The sequence below is a fragment of the Chionomys nivalis genome, chromosome 5 (assembly GCF_950005125.1).
Source record: "Chionomys nivalis chromosome 5, mChiNiv1.1, whole genome shotgun sequence".
Classification (NCBI taxonomy): Eukaryota; Metazoa; Chordata; class Mammalia; order Rodentia; family Cricetidae; genus Chionomys; species Chionomys nivalis.
Window position 1 is genome coordinate 10,672,817 of NC_080090.1, and position 21,337 is coordinate 10,694,153.

General features: G+C 43.2%; 1 protein-coding gene across 1 annotated transcript in view; it reads right to left on the reverse strand.

Annotated features, from left to right (window-relative positions):
* Positions 1–654: 654 nt before the first annotated feature.
* Positions 655–21,337, reverse strand: part of Ppp2r5a (protein phosphatase 2 regulatory subunit B'alpha) — a 43,630-nt gene continuing 22,947 nt past the window's right edge. Inside the window, exons 2-13 of the mRNA XM_057769514.1 lie at positions 19,050–19,246; positions 14,878–14,979; positions 11,361–11,453; positions 7,890–8,020; positions 6,794–6,853; positions 6,176–6,284; positions 5,468–5,521; positions 4,087–4,137; positions 3,753–3,872; positions 3,541–3,668; positions 2,942–3,043; positions 655–1,689 (exon numbers count right to left, since the gene is read on the reverse strand). Coding sequence (XP_057625497.1) covers positions 1,554–1,689; positions 2,942–3,043; positions 3,541–3,668; positions 3,753–3,872; positions 4,087–4,137; positions 5,468–5,521; positions 6,176–6,284; positions 6,794–6,853; positions 7,890–8,020; positions 11,361–11,453; positions 14,878–14,979; positions 19,050–19,246 — 1,283 coding nt within the window. The 3' untranslated portion in view covers positions 655–1,553. The remainder of the gene's footprint in view (positions 1,690–2,941; positions 3,044–3,540; positions 3,669–3,752; positions 3,873–4,086; positions 4,138–5,467; positions 5,522–6,175; positions 6,285–6,793; positions 6,854–7,889; positions 8,021–11,360; positions 11,454–14,877; positions 14,980–19,049; positions 19,247–21,337) is intronic.

A 21,337-nucleotide genomic window follows, 5' to 3' on the forward strand; every position in this document is an offset into this window, starting at 1 on the left:
GCAAAGCATAAACATATCAAGATTAAGTGTGAAAGGCTTCCTGTCCAGGGCCACGAGTACAGCTAAGCGCAGTCGGGTGTGCACTTAGCATAGGGAGCCCTGGTCACAAACCTCCGTAATGAAATCTGCCCCAGTGACCACAGGAGCTTTACTTTCATGTGCTGGGAAAAGTTGAGCTATGACATTTGCTTTAGGTAATTAGGAAGTATTTTTGCCTACTGACTAAAAACCCACCTGTCACTTTTTGGAAAGGCGAGCCAGTGTTCTGTGGTAGGGTTGTGCCTAGCTGTGAGCAGACTGGCCTGCAAAATCAATCACAAGCCATTGTACTGCAAGGAAGGCTTTCCCAGGTCGGTATCATTTTTAACTGTGTTCAGTTGAAACCATGTTACAGTCTCCTAGCCCTTGCAGCCCTGCTGCTGCTGTAGGTTGTCGTCCCTACACCTGTTTTAATTAAAACTAGCTTCAATGTTAAACCTGTCCTAGGGCACAGGGGGACACAGCTTGGGATTTTATAAAAGATTCTTTAAGTGGTTACATTTTGATAAATGGCTAGATTAATCCATGGACCATAAGCGTCCTAATTTTAACTAGAACACATCCACAAGTTGTGATTTTTCTGTAGATCTCTCCCAGAGATAAAAGAGCAGATGACATAAGGCAAAATACAAACATAGACTTTATTAAATGCTGCTCAATCCCCAGTGAAGGTCTTCCATTATAAAACAGTTCCGTACAACAGCAAGGCAAGAGGTTGGAATGGTACTGATAACATGTGAGAAATACTTGACCAGGTAAGAACGTACATGGCCTCTACATAGTCAACGCATTTCCTTTAAATAAAGCCAGGCAGTGACAGCTAGCAGTCTGCATCACACCGTGGGACTCAGAGCCTCCACCCCGCAGGCAGGCCTGGGGTCCGGTCCGGCAGTCGCGGACTGGGAAGGCCGTGCCTCCAGCCTTGGAGAGGAGAGGAATGAAGGAGAGGTGAGCCTAGGGTCCACCCACTGACGCTACTTTGTTACACTCTGGGGTGCTGCTGCTGAAGGGGGTATTTGGGAACATAATTTTGGTTTGGTTTACTTTCCCCCAGCTTTAATACTTTGTGCTTCAGAAGCCTGGAACCGTAGGTGTTGCAGACCCCAGAGTACGGCAGTATCTTTAAGGAGGTTGGGCTTTTATCCCGCCACTCTCTGGGAGAGGGAGGGACACCGCCTCCGTGATCTTACGGAGATGCTTTCCCCAGATGTAATCAAGGTGTGCAGCCATGTGAAAGCACAGAGGACGACTTGCTCTGTGTGCAGTGCGATTCCCACCACTCCCACAATCAATCACCTCACTCGTAACACAGACGGTAAGTGACAATCGATGATTAGACAGGTTACGATATACTGTGGCCATGATCAGCACAGGGCTATGTTTAGTCCGACTTCTTTCGCTTACGCTTGCCAGGAAAAACTGGCCTCCTAATTATATTATACTGATGAGGTTGCTTTGAAGTTTTATACATCCCAGAAGATGGACAAAAGCCCGCCCAGCAGAGGGCGCTGCTCTTATTTGGCACTTGTATTGCAGCCGAGGAGACCATGCATGTTGTATGCGCTGTTCTGTTTCTCGAGCGCCTTCTTTAGCTTCAGCTCTTCTAGTTTTTTCCATAATTCTTCACGTTCCAATTCTTTCTTTTTCTCTCTGAGGAGAAACCAACAGTTTATCAGAAGCTCGAGGTAGTGAGGAGTATGGAACAGGTTGTTTTGTCACCCTCCCACATGCTGTAGATGTATGTGACCACACATGGGATTAACTTACCATCGTCACTAGAGCAGCTCTAGGTCAAAATAACCCTCGGGCCCCTCTTTCCAGACCCACAGAATGGCAACCCCTACCCACCCATCTGATTATGGTCGATGTGGGTACAGGCCATATACATGTAACATGGGATTTCATTTCTGCAGCTCGTTTTAAAGAAGTTGGTGTCTTACACCAACAGTCACACGACCAGTGTAGTCTCCTACGCACCTCCTTCTGGGCTCAGACTGTACTTATTTCTATCTGAACTTTGTGGGGTTTTGCTTGTTTGACAGAGGGTCTCGAGTATACAGTCCTGTCCTCAGAGTCACAGAGATCCCTGCCTATACCGCCCGAGTCCTGGGATTAAAGGCGGGATCCACTATGCCCTGGTAAACGGTTGAGAAGAATGCATTCAGTCAATTATTGGAGGGCTGGATCTTGGAGTAGTCACTGAAGGACTATGAGGAGGATGCTCCTGAAGGGGGATCCCCTACAAATACAGCACAAGGAACACCAGGTAACTGTCCCTTAAGCCAGAGCCATGACAGTGTGCTAACCTCAGTACCACTTGCTGATAATCCACAGCACTGGAACCACAGGCTGTTATAAATTACAGTGTACATGCAACTAGCTTAAGGTTCAGTAGAGATCAACAGAAGACCACAATCTAACCATCAGAGGGGAGTCATGCCAGGCTTAATAAATTCATAAAACATTCCTTTATCAGCAACAGCTTTAGTGCTCAGGTTTCACCTTGCAAAGCCTAGTGTATGCCCCATAGATCCGGCAGCTCTGAGAACCACCTAGTGTCTGTACCGTAGATCCGGCAGCTCTGAGAACCGCCTACTGTATGTACTGCAGATCCGGCAGCTCTGAGAACCACCTAGTGTCTGTACCGTAGATCCGGCAGCTCTGAGAACCGCCTAGTGTATGTACCGTAGATCCGGCAGCTCTGAGAACCGCCTACTGTATGCACTGCAGATCCGGCAGCTCTGAGAACCACCTACTGTATGCACTGCAGATCCGGCAGCTCTGAGAACCACCTACTGTATGCACTGCAGATCCGGCAGCTCTGAGAACCGCCTACTGTATGCACTGCAGATCCGGCAGCTATGAGAACTGCATAACACTGAATCACAAATGTATCAAGTACCTCTGTCTCTCGGCTTTGTAGGAACTAGTAAGATCATCAAAAAGCTTGCCGTTCATCTCCATCAGGGTTTTCAGCACGTTATACACAAGTGCTACGATGGTCCTGAAGGAAAGAAGCCAGTTGTGGTTAAAGGCCAGCAGCTGGGAGATCTACACTCTTCTCTCTGGATTGGGCTGGTGTAGCTGAGTGCACAGTTAAGTCACACAAGCCAGAGGGGCAAGTATGATCTGATTGCTAAGCTTATATCCGTCCTGTGTTATGCTGAGGTTTAACATAGCTAAGGATGTTTTGATTCCCTTCATGTGTCTCATCTGAAACCCTGGGTAGCAAGATAAAAATGTCACACGTGTTAGACTGTATAGTCTTCAGTTCCTAGCTTGGGAAGGCCAGGAACAAGCTCAGCCACATATTTCCACAGGACAGCCAGACCACGCTTTGGTAAGACCATTTGCTGAGGAACATTCACGTACAACTTTAACGTCTAAAACTGTGACATTAGCCTGCAGTACAGGTTTCAAATGGTTAAAAAAACAATACTTGAGTTCAAGGCCAGGGCTATTTTGAGTATATGTTAAATTAAAAAGCAAAAAAAAACTTACTGATTCCAGTGTTCTTTGGAAATTTTATACAAACTGGCAAACATAATTGGCAGAATTTTATCAATATTCTCTTCAATCAAACTAAGAATATATTCATTATTCCAGAAGTACAGTGCTCTTTCTGCAACCTACAAAAGAGATCAGAAACCTCAGAATTCACAGAGGAAAGGACGGCACAAAATCAGAACGTCACTGCAGAGGGAGGCTGATACCTGGAAGTGAGAACTGGAGACACACTTGGATATCTGCTTAAAAAGGGGCTCTTCAATTTTTTTGAATTGTGTTGGCTCAATGACGTCTAAGATTTCTTCAATTTCTCCTAAAAACATCACCTAGATTAAAAAAAAAAAAAAAACTTAAAAATTTTACTCTGCTCTACAGAGCTAGTTCCAAGACAGGCTCCAAAGCTACACAGAGAAACCCTGTCTTGGAAAACCCAAATAAATTAATAAATATGCACTCACTCGTCATCTCCCCACCCCTCCCACTCTGGAGCAGTCGAGATTGCGGACTGATTAAGATGTATTGTATTTTTGTTAAACCCACCTCTTTCTGACTGCATGTTTTTGGCCAAAATTTCAGCAGTCCTCTGATAACCTACAAGAAACCAACTGAGATTAGAAGGAACGGTCACGTGTGGTGATGCTTCTCTATAATCCTGGACCCTGGAATACAGACAGCCTGCTGGCCTCCACTCGCTAACGTCGGGATACTTGCTCATTCTGAAGTAAAGCACACAGGACATGAGAATTCCTACTCAGCCTTGCACCTTGGCTAATTCAGCAAATACATATGAGGGCCTGGGACATGAAACTAGGCACACTCGAGCAGATGGAGTCCCTGGTTTTCATGTATAAGTGATCAATTCCAGCATAAGAAAATGAGGTGAAGGAGGTTATCTCACAAGTTTTTCAGGACTGAATACATAGCCAAGAATGACCTTGGGTTTCTGATCTTCGGTCTCTGCCTTCCACTATGAGGGCCCTGTGCATGCTAGGCCGACACTCTGCAAACTATCTCTAAAGAGCTGAGGCCTGAGCTCAAAGAACCGATAATTTCCCATTATCTAAACTAATTTATAATTATTTTTTGGCTGACAAGATCAAGGTACAATGAAGCATTAATTAAAAGACCATATATTTCAACAAACAGTTAAATTTTACTAATCCAGTAGTGCAAATACAAAAGCTAGAAATGCAAGGACGGTTCAACTCAAAAGGGAAAACAACTGTATGGCCGTAAGAACACTCCCTGGCCTTTATTCACACTGCACCAGGTGTGAACCAGTGTGAACGGAGTCATCTCTCAGATCAGTGCTTGTAGTTTCATGTGTGCCACAGGGCTTCTAATTCTTTTTTTTAATATCTATTTATACAATGTTCTGTGTGTGTATGCCTGAAGGCCAGAAGAGGGCGCCAGATCCCATTACAGATGGTTGTGAGCCACCATGTGGTTGCTGGGAATTGAACTCAGGACCTTTGGAAGAGCAGGCAATGCCCTTAACCTCTGAGCCATCTCTCCAACCCCAGAGCTTCTAATTCTGATTTATCCTTAAAATTTCTTTTCAGCTGTAATACTATATGGAACTACTTTTTAAATGAAAGATGAATACCATACATATACATTTTTAAGCACCCCTCGGGTTAGCCTAAAATAGTTGAATCTAATACTTCAGGGATGGCTCTGGCATCCAGTGTTTTCATGGTAAAACGTGACTGAGAAAGCAGATTCCAGTGAGGATGACTGACAATCCACTGCAGTCTCTGGATCCTGCCACACACCCTAACTGTTAGTAAACTCAGTTCCTCATGAGAATGCTCCCTTCCCCGCCTCCCAGAAGTTGCTGCTCCTGTGTGACAGCTGATACACAGGCTGGGATGAAATGCCACAGATCAGACAAGTGCAGAGGAGGGGACTGAACACTTACAGGCTCTGTCAGTGTTGTGTCTTTCTCCAGGAACTGCACGACACAGTACGCCAGCTAAAGGGCAAGACAAGTTTAAGAGACGTCAGAAGAGTAGCATTTAGGGAGATGGGATATTTTCACATTACACAAAATGTCACTTCAGTTTTTAGTTGCAGTATGAGATGAATATATTTATAATTGTATAACTTTTAAAGTTCTAAGTTCAACAGATTGTTAGCTCTAGACTTAGTTAACTCTAAAATACCCATTTGGTCTTCTAGTGCATATTTATGAATATGAAATAATGCAGATTATCCTCTAGGCAGTGATTGTCAACCTGTGGGCCTTGACCTTTTTGGGAGTTGCATATCAGATACTACATTACGATTCATAACAGTAGCAACAATAATTTTATGGTTGGGGTCACCACAACATGAGGAACTGCATTAAAGGGTTAAAGTGTCAGGAATGTTGAGACCACTGCTCTAAGGTTGGCAAGGTGACCAGGACCTTTCTAATAGGCCGTTAGGGTTTGATGTGTAAGACTCAGGGTCACGTAGTTTAGGTGCTGGACCTGAATATAAGTAAACTTCTATATCTAGCTTACAGCTGCACCAGTAGTACGGAAACAAACTCCGACAAGTTTGCCAAAGCAAATTCCTTATTAGACACAAAACAAATCTTTGCCTTTATACTAAATAATTCATCTGCAACTTTCCTGATTCTTACCTGAGCGTGAAACAAAGCCAGTCCTTTCGCAGTGTGCATGGGAATAAGAACCTTCATTAGGAACTGCTTATGCTCGGCTTTCAGTGGCAATGCAAAGCCATTGATGATGCTGGAGGAAGAAAGGCAGAAGGTTAAGCAGGGCACTGTGCCATATAGTGTCCTCTACACACCATCCCGCAGCTCTGCATTCACTTTCCTGTCTCAGTGCTGCTAGAATTTCCATCATGTTCTGTGATAAGTGAGCAGTTTCTCCTACATCTTTGAATAATCTGGAATTCTATGTGGTGAACAGAAAGGAAATGTGTAAATGAAGCCAAAGAGTCTTCCAAAAGAACAGCCTATCAACATTTGGGTAAGAATTCCTGTAGTGAATACTTGATGAAAACTTCATCTCTTCCCAGCTGGAGCCTGGAAACAGCTGTGGCATAGACCACAGTTCCCAAGGCAGAAGGTTGTGTAGACCCAAGGCCCTGAAACCATCTTCCGCTCTGTTGTTGGGGGCTGAACCCAGGACCTCCAGCATTGTGCTCTAAACTTTTCAACTCCAGCTGTTTGGTACGTAAAACGTTCACTCGGTTTCTTAATTCTTAAAATCCAACAGCCCCCCTCACCACCTACCTTCCTAATATTTCAAGGAGCTCAGCCACACCATTGAAATGTTCTGTTTCATATATAAACCTGAATTTGGAATAAAGATAGATGTAATAAATGTAAACATCAGGAAACAGGCAAGAAGGTGAAGAAACCAAGCCAGGGCCGCAGGGACAGGTTTTCTCTGAACTGTTTAGCCCCGAGGTGTTTTGTTCACACCACTCTTACACTGCGTAGCCAATCTTGACCTTTTGATCTATTTCCTCTGCTACAACTTGAGAATGACAGTCTCATTTCATCTGGGTTATTTTACTTTATATAAGGAAGGGGGATGCTCATATGAGAGTCCTTTTCTAAGTAGGAAATCATTACTCACATGAAGGTCAGGGAAAAGGGGTCCACTTTTTCAACTGCTCAGAATTTTTCTAGAGTGTCAATGACATAGCCTATCAGGCCTGCCTTGAAGGCAAATACAGCAGGAGGTGGGGGTGACACCGGGGTGCAGCAGACTAGGGGATGGAACACCGACTTAAGACTCTAGGGGGCTGTCATCACTCACCTCCAGTGCTAGCCTAATTCCTCGTCTCCAATAAACTGAGACAAGGAGAATAAACCTGAACCACAGGCAGTAATATGAAGCAAACGCTCCACAAGTATTTAAATCATAGTCCCTTATGAATTTTTTTTTTTCCCAAGACAGGTTTCTCTGTAGCTTTGGAGCCTGTCCTGGAACTCGCTCTGTAGACCAGGCTGGCCTCGAACTCAAGAAGATCCACCTGCCTCTGCCTCCCGAGTGCTGGGATTAAAGGCGTATGCCACCAATGCCCAGTAAGATTTTGATTAAATCTAAAGCACTTTTATAGGCATTGGCTTGATAGTGATTCTTTAAAAAAATTAAAAAGCTCAGAAAGTTTTTCAGCGAATTCTTTCATCAAACACTGTCCTCATGATCACTGCCGACCCAGAAAAGGAGGACACGCGCCTCTAAAACGTTAAGTGAACCTCAAGATGGGTAGGAATGACCGAGAGCCTGCAGCTAGGTCAGGTTTCAGATCAAAACTAACCTAAAGGGGCTTGGCTGAAGGAACGGCAGGAGTGGGGGAACTCTAAAGGATGAACTTACCTGAGGAAAATGTTGTTAATTTGCTTTCTGATGAACGCTCTCAGCCCAAGAAACTTCCCATAGATCCGATGCAGAACCGTCTTCAGGAAGTCGCGCTCTCTCGGGTCTTCACTATCAAAAAGCTCCAGGAGCTTTAAAAAAAATCTGACAAATTACTTTAAAAAAATAATCGAGCTAAAACCACTTTTTTTCTAATTTTGATTGCAAGATTGCCTATGAAATCTTTAACATTCTCCCTGAATATTCTGCCTGATCAGATTTTACCTTGGCTAAGTAAATGAAGACGAGGAAAGCATGAATATTTTCCCCAGATTCGTCTTTATCCTTTGGTCATTTTAAAAACACTTTATAAAAATAAGATTTTTTAAACCTTGCCAGCGACTTTAAAGTTCTTTCCTAATGTAATTTTTAGTGTTAAAAAACATTAAACATTTCTCAAATTATGATAGTAATTTAAAAACTTGGCCTGGCTGGCCTTGAACTTGCAATCTTCCTGCCTCTAGCTCCCAGGTGCTGGTGCTCAGAGACTAAACAGCAAGCCCATGTAGTTTACAGAACTGCATGGGCATGGGACCTCCCATTCTGAATTGTGGTGCTGGGCCTCACCAGATTGATGTGGGATTCCTCTCTGTATGCTGTTATCATTGGTTAATAAATTGTTTTGGGCCTATAGCAGAGCTATAGAGGTAGGCAGAGAAAACTAAACTGAATGCTGGGAGGAAGAAGGTGGAGTCAGAGAGAAGCCATGGAGCTGCCCCTGGAGACAGACGCTGAAACCTTTGCTGGTAAGCCATAGCCTCATGGTGATACACAGATTATTAGAAATGGGTTAAATTACGATATAAGAAACTAGACCTAATGGGCCAAGCAGTGATTTAAATAATATAGTTTCTATGTGATTTTTTAGGGGGCTGAGCATCTGGGAACCAACAAGTGGACTCCTTCAACACCAGATGCTCTAACTCCATTCTGTTATGTGTAGATTTCAAACCCAAGTAGAATTTCTGCGGTAGTGGTGGGTCACACTCGTGTGTCCTAAACAAGTAACTTGCTTGTGGTTTCCACTCATTTTTGGCTAGGTTATGGTACTACATGAGGCTACAGCCAAAAATACCTGTGGAACAGAAGCACTGATCCAAATTATTACAGTTAAAAATTGCTAAACTTCTCACTTTTACCTTAAGTCCATATTTCTGATTTTGGTTTACTTGATTTTGTTCCAAGTACATTTATCTCTAAGGGAGAAATACTAAGCTTGTGAGTACTTGTTAGCTAGACATATTTTGAATATTATAACTAAATAAACCTCATTAGAAATATCATATTCGTATCAGGAAACCTGCCTTTTCTGGTTCTGTTGCCCTCAAACTATTTTTTTAAGAGTAATTCAATCAAAGTCAAAGGGCCTAGGTCAGCAGTTCTCAACCTGCAGGTTGAGACCCCTTGAAGTCTCATATCAAACATACCGCATACTAAATATTTATATTATGAGCCAGAACAGCAGCAACACGGCAGTTATGAAGCAGCCATGAGGTAATGTTATGGCTGGGAGGCAGCACCACACGAGGAGCTGTGTTAAAGGGTCACAGCGTTAGGAAGGCTGAGAACCACTGCTGTGATTCAAATCCAGACTCTGCCATTTCCTAGCTGTGGCACTGGATATGGGTTTGCTCTTTACAAGAAGCTTAACATTTATGACGTGTTCAAATGATAGGTTCTGTGTCACAAAAAAACAATGATTACATCTTAGTCTTCTTTGGAGAAAGAACATAAATTTAAATTATACAGGGTCCCCCAACACCAGACTTTAACAAATCTCTCCTATTCTGACTGTTAAAACTCTTAGAAGCTGAGAATTCTCACATGGCAATTTACAGAAGCAACCCTAATGCCCCAGAGGCTGTCCCCTCTGTATGCTGGAATTACCATTGGTTAATAAAGACACTACCCTACCACAGGCCTAAGACAGAGTAGAGCTAGGCAGGGAAAACTAAACTGAATGCTGGGACAAAGGAGGCGGAGTCAGGGAGAAGCCACGGAGCTACTGCTGCAAACTTTGCTGGTAGGCCACAACCATTAATGGAGATGGGTTAAACTGAGATATAAGAGCTAACAAATAAGAAGCTAGAGCTAATGGGCCAAGCGGTGATTTAAATAATATGGTTTCTGTGTGATTATTTTGGGAGCCTGGGCAGCCAGAAAACAAGCAGCCTCCTTAAAACAGGCCGCTGTAGGTAGCACACGAAACCGCTGGAAACAGATTGTTGGCCTTGGCTTCCCAGACAGTTTAAGAGTTTGGTGTAGAGATAGAAAATGGTTCCTGCCAGGCTTTCCCCGCACACCCCAGAAAAGCCCAGGTTTCTGGGTATGTAGAGCACCAGGCTGAAGCAGCAAGCTCCCCTCAACCTGCTGGCATCTGAAAGTTTGATGTGCATGTGGCTTCACTAGGTGCTGAGTGCATTCCACATGAGAACCATACGAGAAAATGATGTGCCTTCCTCTGCAATAGCCCCAAAGACCCCACTGTCATCCGACTGATTTTATTCATGGCTGAGTACATATCGTACTGTAAGCGCACATCTAATCTTGTGTGGATTATGAAGAGTCCTCGAAGGGCTAGGCAGGTGGTGTTTACCATCCCTGAAAAGCCAGGAACAGTTTTAAATATGAGGAATCTTTAACATCTGGACACCCGACAGTGGTCTGAAAGGCCCTCACCATCAAATCCCTAACAAGGCTTACTTACATACTGACAATGGACAGAGAAATTCTTGGGTCACTTTTCAGTTCTGTTTAGGGTCAGACAATTTCAAATGATTAAAAGAGGCTGTTAAATTGTCTAAAAGCTCTTGCCAATAAAAACAAATGAAAATATTCTTAGAAATTAATTATAGAGGTGATACCAGTTTCTATAAACCAAGAAGTCATTCCATGTGCTTCATGTCCTCTCCTCCATGGCCCCTTTTACCTGTGGCGCTAGAAGAGGGAAGACAGGCGACTGATGCTGAATGTCCAGAAGGCACCCAGAGCTCAAGCTCAGTGATGGTTTCTGCCCTGGCAGCTCAACGTTTCATAGGCTTACAGTTTTTAAACAGAAATTTCGCCCTCGGATTAAATGGTCACCCCAAACTTTTGAGGAGCTGCTGAAAGCGCAGTTTGACTGATTGCATTGGGCACTCGCTCACCCTTGATACAAACTCTTAACTTCTGAAAGCTACTTAAAAAAGTGTGACCTGTGCAGGTCAGAAGACCACCAAATCAGAACTGGAGTTACCAGGCTTTTGGGAGGAGACTCAACACAGAGCCTCTGGAAAAGCAGGAAGGGCTTTGATCCAAGTCATCTTGCCAACCCCTCAAAGCCGCTTTTCTTTGTCAAGAACAATTACTAAGTACTTTTATTCACATTTTGAATGACTACTCTTAATAAGCAAGTGCTAAGATAAAAAGATTTGAGATCTAAGAGTCCCTTACCTGTTGTACAAACTTCTGATCAATGTATCGCTTTGCAATGCTAGGCTGGAAATCAGGGCTCTCCAAGAATCTCAAGAAGAATTCATACACCAACTGCAAAAAAGCAAAAACCAAAATGATGCCTATAAAATAATACTGAGTTACATTTCAAGTAAAAACACACCTCTTATCGGCTTGAGTTGGTAACTGTTTCTGCAAAACAAAGTTTTAAAAAACCTTTATCTTTATAGCTTGGCTTTTGTCCTGATTGGCTTTTATTAACTTGACACAAGCTACAGTTATCTGGGAAGAGGAAGTCAGATGATAAAAATGCCTCCATTGGATTGCCATACAGGCAAGCAAGGCTGTGGGCCATCCCACCCCCACCCCACCCCAGAAACAAGGTTTACTCTGGAACAATCCTAGCTGTCCTGGAACTAGCTCTTGTAGACCAGGCTTGCCTCGAATGCCATGTTGTAGATTAATGATTGATGTGAGAGGGTTCAGTCCCCTGTGCGTAGGTGGCCCTGGGGTGTGTAGGTAAGAAAGCAAACCAGTCCTGAAGTCTGTCCTCGGTAGACTGTGACGTGAAAGTGTAGGCCAAATAACTCTCTCTTCCCAGACAGCTCTTGGTCATGGTGATCATCACAGCGGCAGAGTCTCCTAGGGCACAGCCTATGAGGTCTGTGGTTCTCTGCCTCACTCATCAGAGTGCCCTCAGGTATCAGGTTCATGTTCCTTCCCCCAGTGCACTACTATCGCTGTCCCCTAAACACAGACTCGGAGAGTGAGCAGTGTGTAAAATTCACGGCTCCTATAAAACTAGTCTGGCAAGATGGTTCAGCAAGTAACACTACTCACCGCCAACTGCTGACCTGGGTACAATTCCTGGTACCCATGTGGTGGAAGGTGGAGAATAACTACGCAAACCCTACAAGCACAAGCCTGAGAAAGGAAGGTCTGACGGAGCAGATAAAGCAGACATGGGCGAGTCTGAGATCGAGAAGCACTGTGCAACCTGCACGGCAGCAAAGGGCACGATGACTGCAAGTCAGGATTACAGCAGCATATTAAGGAGAAGTATGGGCATAGCTGGGCGGTGGTGGTGCACGCCTTTAATCCCTGCACTCAGAAGTTAGAGGCAGGTGGATCTCTGTAAATCTGATAGAGTTCTAAGACAGCGAGGAGGACACAGAGAAACCCTGTCTCAAACAAAAAAGCCCCAAAACAAAAACAAACCAAAAACAAAAAAACTAAACAAACCAAAAACTCAAGATGCTTAAATATGCAACTACAACATGCTGGACACATACAGTCACTTCAAATGGCCTCAAAATATTTAATAGCCAAATTAAATGCTATATCAAATTTTAATAACTCAAGAGTTTAAAATTTTAGACAGAGACCACAGATAAATGAAAATTGCTTGTGTGCTTGTGCAATCTGAATGTGTCTTGTGTAAAAATCCATTTTGTAAAGTGTGTGTGTGTGTTATGTGAGTGTGCACATATTTGTGGAAGCCGGAAGTCATTGTTGAGTGTCATCCTCTACTGCTGTCTACTTTCTAAAAAAAAAATTTTAACTGCATGTATCTACGTGTGTGCATGCACGTGAGTGTGCCACAGTACACGTGTGGGGGACAGAAAATAGCCTGAAGGAGTCAGTTCTCGTGGGTCCTGGGGATCTGAACTCAGGTCCTCACACCTGCATGACAAGCTCTTTACCACAGAGTCATCAACCCCCAGGAGACCATTTTGTAAATTACTTCTCTCTCTCTCTCTCTCTCTCTCTCTCTGTGTGTGTGTGTAACGCTCAGTTAGAGGACAACTTGCAGAAGCTGGTTCTCTCTTTGCAACACAAAGGTTATGGACTGGACCAGGCTCACATGTTTTTTATCTGCTGAGCAGTCTCACCAGCCATAGAAATAGTATCCTGATAGTAATTACCATCTTCTAAAATGTTAAGAAACATTTTCTCTCAGGGAATTCAAATGGAGCCTCAAATTATACCAGTGAAAGATGACAAACATTGTTTACTTGGCTGAATTTCTTGTGTTAATTTCTATGAGTATATTAAAATATCCTGATGGAAAAATCTGTCTTTTAAAATTTCAAAAGCTAAAAGTCTTTTCCAAAGACTTTCCAACTACACCTAATAAAAGAGAGAAACACCAGCTAATGAGAATTTCATGCTTTAAAAACCCTCCCATTACTAAAACAGTACCCCTAATTTTATACCAAGTACGGCAGGAAATTTCAGGTGAACTTCTGCTCAATTCTATTAAAAAGTAATTTAGAGGCCAGGCATAGAGATGCAGACCTTTAATCCCAGCACTTGGAAGGCAGAAGCAGGCAGATCCCTGTGAGTTTCAGGCCAGCCGGGGAGGCAGAAACCTACGTCAAAACACAAAACAACAGTAGATCCAGCACCTACAAACACATGCTGTTGTAAGAGACACACTTTAGAGTCAGAAACAAAGAGGTTAAAGCAAGACATGTAAATAAACAGTAGCAAAAACCTGGAACAGCTGCACTAATACCAAACAACCTAACTTCAAAATAGCGACAAAGGGCATTTTGTAACGATAAGGGACATCCACAAGGAAAATAAACATCAACTTAAATGCACCTATCAACCAGGTCCCAAAACACATGACATAAAACCTCACAGAAATGCCTAGACAATTCAGCACCTGGAGACTCAATACGTTTCTTTCAATGAACAGATCAGTGAGGTAACAGACTATAAACCAGCTAGGCCCAGCAGCACACAGCCCCTTGACAGGTCTAAGTTCACGTGTAATCTTCTCCAGGACATACTGCCATCAACTCTACAAGAACTAAAATCATACAGTAAAATAAACAATGAAATAAAATCATGTGGGAAATTAAAAAACAAGTTATAGATGAATAAAAACAAAAAACCACACATATCTTATGGGAAATAAATGCTCAAACAAAATTTATATATAAATGTATTAATAGCTCTGGTTGTAACAGCCTGTGGTAGTTTGAATGTAACTGTCCCCCATAAACTCATAAGGAGTGGGTGCTATTAGGAGGTGTGGCTTTGAAGTGGGCGTGGCCTTGTTGGAGGAAGTGTGTCATTACATGGGATGGGCTTTGAGGCCTCTTTTGCTCAAACCTCCCTCAGTTTGACACCGAGTCCACTTCCTGTCGCCTGGAAGAACAGACTCTCAGCTGCTTCCAGCCGTGTCTGCTACAACATGGACGAGCCGTGAACACTATGCTAAGTAGAAGAACCCAGACACGAGAAGCCACGCATCATGAGTCTGAACATATGAAATGACCAACTGGGGAAGTATACTACAGACAGAAGACAGAATTGTTTGGAGACAGATTCTTATTATGTAGCTCACACTGGCCTCGAACACATGATCTCCCTGCCTCAGCCTCCCAAGGGCTAAGATTACAGGCCCATGACAACACATACAGTTTAAAAGTCAAATATTTTAAACGCCCAGAATCAGCAGGAAACTGAAATGTAAACACTATTAATACAAACTTATAATCCATACCTGTATGTGAGGCCAAGAGGCCTCAAGTGTGGGCTCGTCCTCCTCTGGGTCGAAATCTGGGTTATCACTTGGAGGAAGCGTACGGAAGATGTTAGCACTGATCTGAAAGAAATTAAGTTTGGATTCATGTTCTTTGCTGTGTATAACTGAATTTTAACAGTGAAAAATAACACCATTTTTTTTTACAGAAAAAATGTACTGCTATAAATTCAGTTTCTACCTATAAATCTCTTCAAGATAGAGAGGGAGGCGTTTCTCGTTCTCTGGGATAGCTAACCTCCTTAGGCCCCGAGCAACTGGTGACTGCATGTTACCTCCACACACGCCACTACCAGCTGCTCTTTCAAAGTTTGCTTAAAATGAAAGAGGATGGGGACGAGGAGGGGAGGCAAATACCACCACCTTCATCTATCTGAATCTGACCGCTCTGCATTCCTCCCACATTCTATCGCAGCATGTTCTGCACCCATAACAAGAACCCCTCCCTGTTACTACAGTTACGTAGTTTCAAGGATGTTTCCACTCTCAGTATTTTAATACTTTTGAGATTTGAGGCTTTAAAAACACAAACTGCTCGGAAACAAGGATGTGCACTGAGATTCATTTTAGAGTCTGAGTGATATGGTATTCATGATTTCCTCCTCTGCACCATCAGTACCAGCTAGGACTGCACTGTGGTCCCAGTCCACAATTCTTTTCATTTTTGGAACTCGCCCTGTAGACCAGGCTGGCCTTAAACTCACAGAGATCCGCCTGCCTCTGCCTCTAGATTCCTAGGATTAAAGGTGTGCACCACCATGCCCAGACTCATTTAAGAATGATGGACAGACCACACTAGACAGTTTAGTAAATGTTTAAGACTGAGCTAATGTGGGGATGATTATAGTGTGGGGAGGACTACAGTGAGGGGGGACCATAGTGAGGGAGAACTACAGTAAGAGAGGACTACAGTGAGGGAGGACTACAATGAGGACTACAATGAGGGGAGGACTAGAGGGGAGGACTACAGTGAGGGAGGACCATAGTGAGGGAGGACTACAGTGAGGGAGGACTACAGAGGTGAGGACCATAGTGAGGGAGGACTATAGTAAGAGAGGTCTAGAGTAAGGGAGGACTACAGTGAGGGGGTACTACAGTGAGAGACGACCATAGTGAGGGAGGACCATAGTGAGGGAGGACTGCAGTGAGGGGAGGCTATAATGGGGGGACTACAGTGAGGGGGGACCATAGTGAGGGAGAACTACAGTAAGAGAGGACTACAGTGAGGGAGGACTACAATGAGGGGAGGACTGAAGTGAGGGGACTACAGTGAGGGAGGACTAGAGGGGAGGACTACAGTGAGGGAGGACTACAGAGGTGAGGACCATAGTGAGGGAGGACTACAGTGAGGGAGGACTACAGAGGTGAGGACCATAGTGAGGGAGGACTACAGTGAGGGAGGACTACAGAGGTGAGGACCATAGTGAGGGAGGACTACAGTGAGGGAGGACTACAGAGGTGAGGACCATAGTGAGGGAGGACTACAGTGAGGGAGGACTACAGAGGTGAGGACCATAGTGAGGGAGGACTATAGTAAGAGAGGTCTAGAGTAAGGGAGGACTACAGTGAGGGGGTACTACAGTGAGGGGGTACTACAGTGAGAGACGACCATAGTGAGGGAGGACTGCAGTGAGGGGAGGCTATAATGGGGGGACTACAGTGAGGGGAGGTCTAGAGTGAGGGAGGACTACAGTGAGGGGAGGACTATTTGGAACAAACTACCTGGGGCAAGAAGGTAATATAAGCAATGTACAAGTTAACTTTCTACCCATTCATAAAAAGTGGCATCCAGGACAGGCATCATTACCATAACCCTAGAAGCCAGGAGGCAACTATCTAGAACTTCGTAAGTTGCAACTCGAAACCATTTTTTGTTGTTTATTTATTTATTGGAGACAGAGTTTTTCTGTTTATCCCTGGCTATCTCGGGACTTGCTCTGTAGCCCAGGCTGGCCTCAAACTCAGAGATCTGCCTGCCTCTCCTGAGTGCTGGGATTAAAGGCGTGCACCACTATGCCCAGCTCTCAAAACCAAATTTAAAAGTAAAACCAGTAATAGTCTGATGGGCATCAACTTCACAAATAGCAGGGCATCTCATGATTGTCACCAGTAAAATTAAATGTTAACCTCGTAGCCACCAATAAAATAACCCGTAACAAATACTCAGAAGTCTGTTAAAGGTTGATCAAGTGGCCCAACTCCTACCTAGAAACTAGCACCAGAAACTAAACAACAGAAACAATGAAACATACACAACTTTTCATTTGAGTAAAGAGATTAAATCCCAGTATGATATACAGAAAATTAAAAATAGTCTGACTCAAATACTTGAGTATTTTCAATATCAACTTTTCAAAATTTCTCAATAAAAACCACTGGAAATCAGGTAACAGAAGAAAATAATCTTTACTCTTGAAACTTTAATAATAAAATAAAAATAGGACACTCAGCCAGGTATGGTGGTGCACACCTTTAATCCCAGCACTCAGGAGGCAGAGGCAGGAGGAGGAGGATCTCTGAGTTCGAGGCCAGCCTGGTCTACAGAGCGAGTTCCAGGACAGTGAGGGCTACACAGAGAAACCCTGTCTCAAAAAACAAACCAACCAACCAAACAAACAAACAAAAACAGGAAGTTCATCAACATTCAATACTTACATCCTCTTTTACTTTCTGTGGGAGTTTAGGAAGCTAGTTTTATTCTGGTTAATATTCTGTCTATAGTCAATCTTTTAAAAACAAAACAAAAAACCCACTAAAGCATTAATTTCTGTTCTTAAAATACAACACAAATTCCTAAGTTCCTTTGGCGGGTCTTCGACTGTGACCAAATCTCTTTCCTCCTACCCACTCTATTCTTCTCCGAGAACATGTATTAGGTTGTTTGTTCTTCTGTCTGGGATGTAGTTTAAATTATGTTCTTGTGACTCTAACCACTCGCACGGGTTTTGAATTTCATTAGCACGGGACAACACGCCAGTTACAAAGGCTGAACCAATGTCCACTGCTGAAGGAGGAGGTTAAACTACTAACAGCACCTCCTAAAAGGAGCCTTACTGCAATAAAGATGGCAACAATTCACTTTTTCACAAGAGATTCCACACTTTATCTACCGTGCTGAGCACTCTTTGCCTAAAATGCTTGGAGCAAGAAGTATCCTGGATTTGGCTTACTCACCTATAAATGCCTATGTGAGGTGTTCTGGGCATCTAAACATGAAGTTCATTTGTTTCGAGAGTGCCTTACATACGATACAAAGGCAATTATGGTCACTATTTTTATCTCGCTTGTTTGGACTGCAATCCATAAAGTCAGGTGTACAATTTTCCACTTAGGGAGTCACGTCAGTGTCAAACTTTAGTGCTTTGACTTCTGGCTCCCATATTAGAGAAGCTTGATAAGATTCTAAGCTATAATCAAGTGTTATTCTCTACGAATATAAGAAAACATCCCGTATCGGATTTCTTTTAAACCTGTGTTCTTCACGTGCCCTCTCTGCCCCCTTTACAATTCCCAGAGACTGCTTGCTCAGACATAATCGGTTATCTGGATAAAGGAGTTCACTTTTTTAACTTTTAGTTTTAGTTACATGTATGTGTTCGTGTGCAGATATGTGCACCTCAGGACAAGTGCCGGAGGCCAGAAGCACCCTCCTGGAGCTGGAGTTACATACAGGCAGTTGTGAGCTGCAGATACGGGTACTGGGAACCAGACTCCAGTAGTCCCATACAAGAACTGTACGTTTGAACCTACATCTTTCTCTCAAGTGTCTGAACTATCCAATATGGTAGCCAAGAGCCACGAGAACTACTACTTTCTCCAAGTCCTATAGTCAGGGCCCACGCCAACAAAATGGACAATCTTTGCAATGAGCGTCCCCACTCCCCTTTTTTTTTGGAGACAGAATCTCACTATGTAGCCCGGCTGTCCTGGAACTCACTCTGTAGAGGAGGCTGGCCTCCAACTCAGAGACCCATCTGCCTCTGTGTCCCGAGTGCTGGGATTAATGGCATGCGTTACCAGACCTCACCCCGTAGGATGTTACCAAGAACACCCTTTTGGGTATGTTAGTTACAATACATACACCTCAGATCCTTGATCTTACATATCTGAGGAATAGAAATCTAGAGGCTTACCATTTTTACTATATCAGAATACGCTGATTCAACAATTACACCACGATTAGTTGAAACATACTCAACCAGTTCATTCAGTGTTGCTCTTTTGATTTCTTTACTCTTCAAGTCTGAAACAGAGTCCATGAAATCAAACAGCACACAGCACTGCTGCAGCTTCTGGCAGAAGAGCTCCTGCTGCTCGTTCGAAGTGGCATCTACAAACAGAAAGAGAGAAGCTCTGAACAAACCAGCCTTTACACTGCTTTTGTATCTGTTAGCTGTAACTCTGTAGAAGGCATCTGTATGCACACAATCCTGTGATCGAGGTAGATCCATGCATCTATAATCCTATCAGGTACTGATTTATACGGGGCTGTTATCAGTGCCCACAACCAATCACTGATTCTAACATACCGTTCTTTGATCACCTCAATTATTTTAGATGCTCATCATCCCTCATCTAGATTTCAGTCAGAACTTGCTAATAATGCAGGACTAAGTATTTATTTCTGATTTATTATCTAAACTACTTTAAAAGTTAAAACTTTCCTAAAGGAATCAATACTATCACACTCAATAAGATCGTCAATAATTTGGAAAAAGGAACCTCTGTATTGTGTCATCTGCTTATACCAAGTCACCTTTCAACACAGCCATGCAGACCTTTCCACCCTAAGAACACACGCTGCTTCCCAGGCCCAGAATGCCCATTTCCCCACACCACTATCTGGGGACCCTACCCACTGGTTCCATTCTGGCCTAAGTCTTTAATCAGGGGCCTTCCTAATAGAAGTGGCACTAACTGATTGGTGAACCCATCTTTTCTTTAGTATCTTAGGCCTGTATCTCTGCTGCAGTATTTTTTTGTATCATATGACAATTATGTCTTACTATTTTTAATGATCCTGATCTATGAAGTTCCCCCAAAGCAGGAATCAAGTGTTATCTCACTATGCCCACTGTTCTCTCTCCCCGCTCAGGATAGAGCCTGGTGCATAAAAGGCACTTAATAAATATTTGCCTTTGCTCATGACAAAAACAAGGTACATTGTATTGATTCTAAATATATTATATATGTAATATATATAATATATTCTAAATATATTATATATGTTCTTAGCATAAAAAATTAGAATATTTAAACTCTGGACTTTCAGATCTGTAAACAGGGACCTTCCAGTAGCTCCTTTGCCTCCATCTCCTGAGCTACTGAGCTTAAATTTTTAAGATCATATATCTAAAACCTGATATTTATGTTCATAATATGTAAAATTATTTCTCCATCCAAAGCAAGTACCTATTTTATATAAAAATAAGAAAAAGGTCTCCAAAAAGATTAAAATTTTGCCATAGGTATTTACATTTTTTTTTTTTTTTTTTTTTGGTTTTTCGAGACAGGGTTTCTCTGTGGTTTTGGAGCCTGTCCTGGAACTAGCTCTTGTAGACCAGGCTGGTCTCGAACTCACAGAGATCCGCCTGCCTCTGCCTCCCGAGTGCTGGGATTAAAGGCGTGCGCCACCACCGCCCGGCAGGTATTTACATTTTGTGTCCCCACGTGTGGCTGTGTCTGAGTGTGTCTGTGTGTGTCTGAGTGTACACAGAAGGGCCAGAGGCTGACATCAGATGCCAATTAATTTATTGATCAATTTCTTCCTTGTGTTTTGAGTCAGGATCTTTCGCTGAGTCTGGACTTGCCAATGTGCCCAGCACTCTGGCTAGCGAGTCCTCGGGACCTCCTGTCTCTGCCTCCTCAGCGCTGGGACTGCTGGTGCCTGGCTTCTGTGGGTTGGTAGTGGAAATGCAACTCAGGACCTCATGACTTCAGAGCCTATCTGGAACCATTTCCCCAGTCCCCTATACATTCTTACTGTAGCAAAGTGTAAATGTTAAGAGACTGGCACACTTTATAAAACTTCTGGCCTAAATGATGAAAATTACAAAATAAATGTTGAATTTGCTATCACAGCCATTTGTGTCTATGGCACTGAAAGCTTCGGTTCTACATCCATAAACAATGCATCTACTGTTCTGTCCCAGAGTCAGCTGAGGTTTCCACCATCAGACTGGCATTCAGAATTCATGGAAAACTGATGGACAGTAAATTATGGTTTTACTACTGTTTTGGTAGTCGAGTTTTTTAATTCAATCACGTTTGTTTGTGTTTTTGAGACAGGGTTTCTCTGTAGCTTTGCAGCCTGTCCTGGAACTTGCTCTGTAGACCAGGCTGGTCTCAAACTCAAAGATATCCACCTGTTTCCGCCTCCCAAGTGCTGGCATTAAAGGTGTCTACCACCACTGCCCAGTTT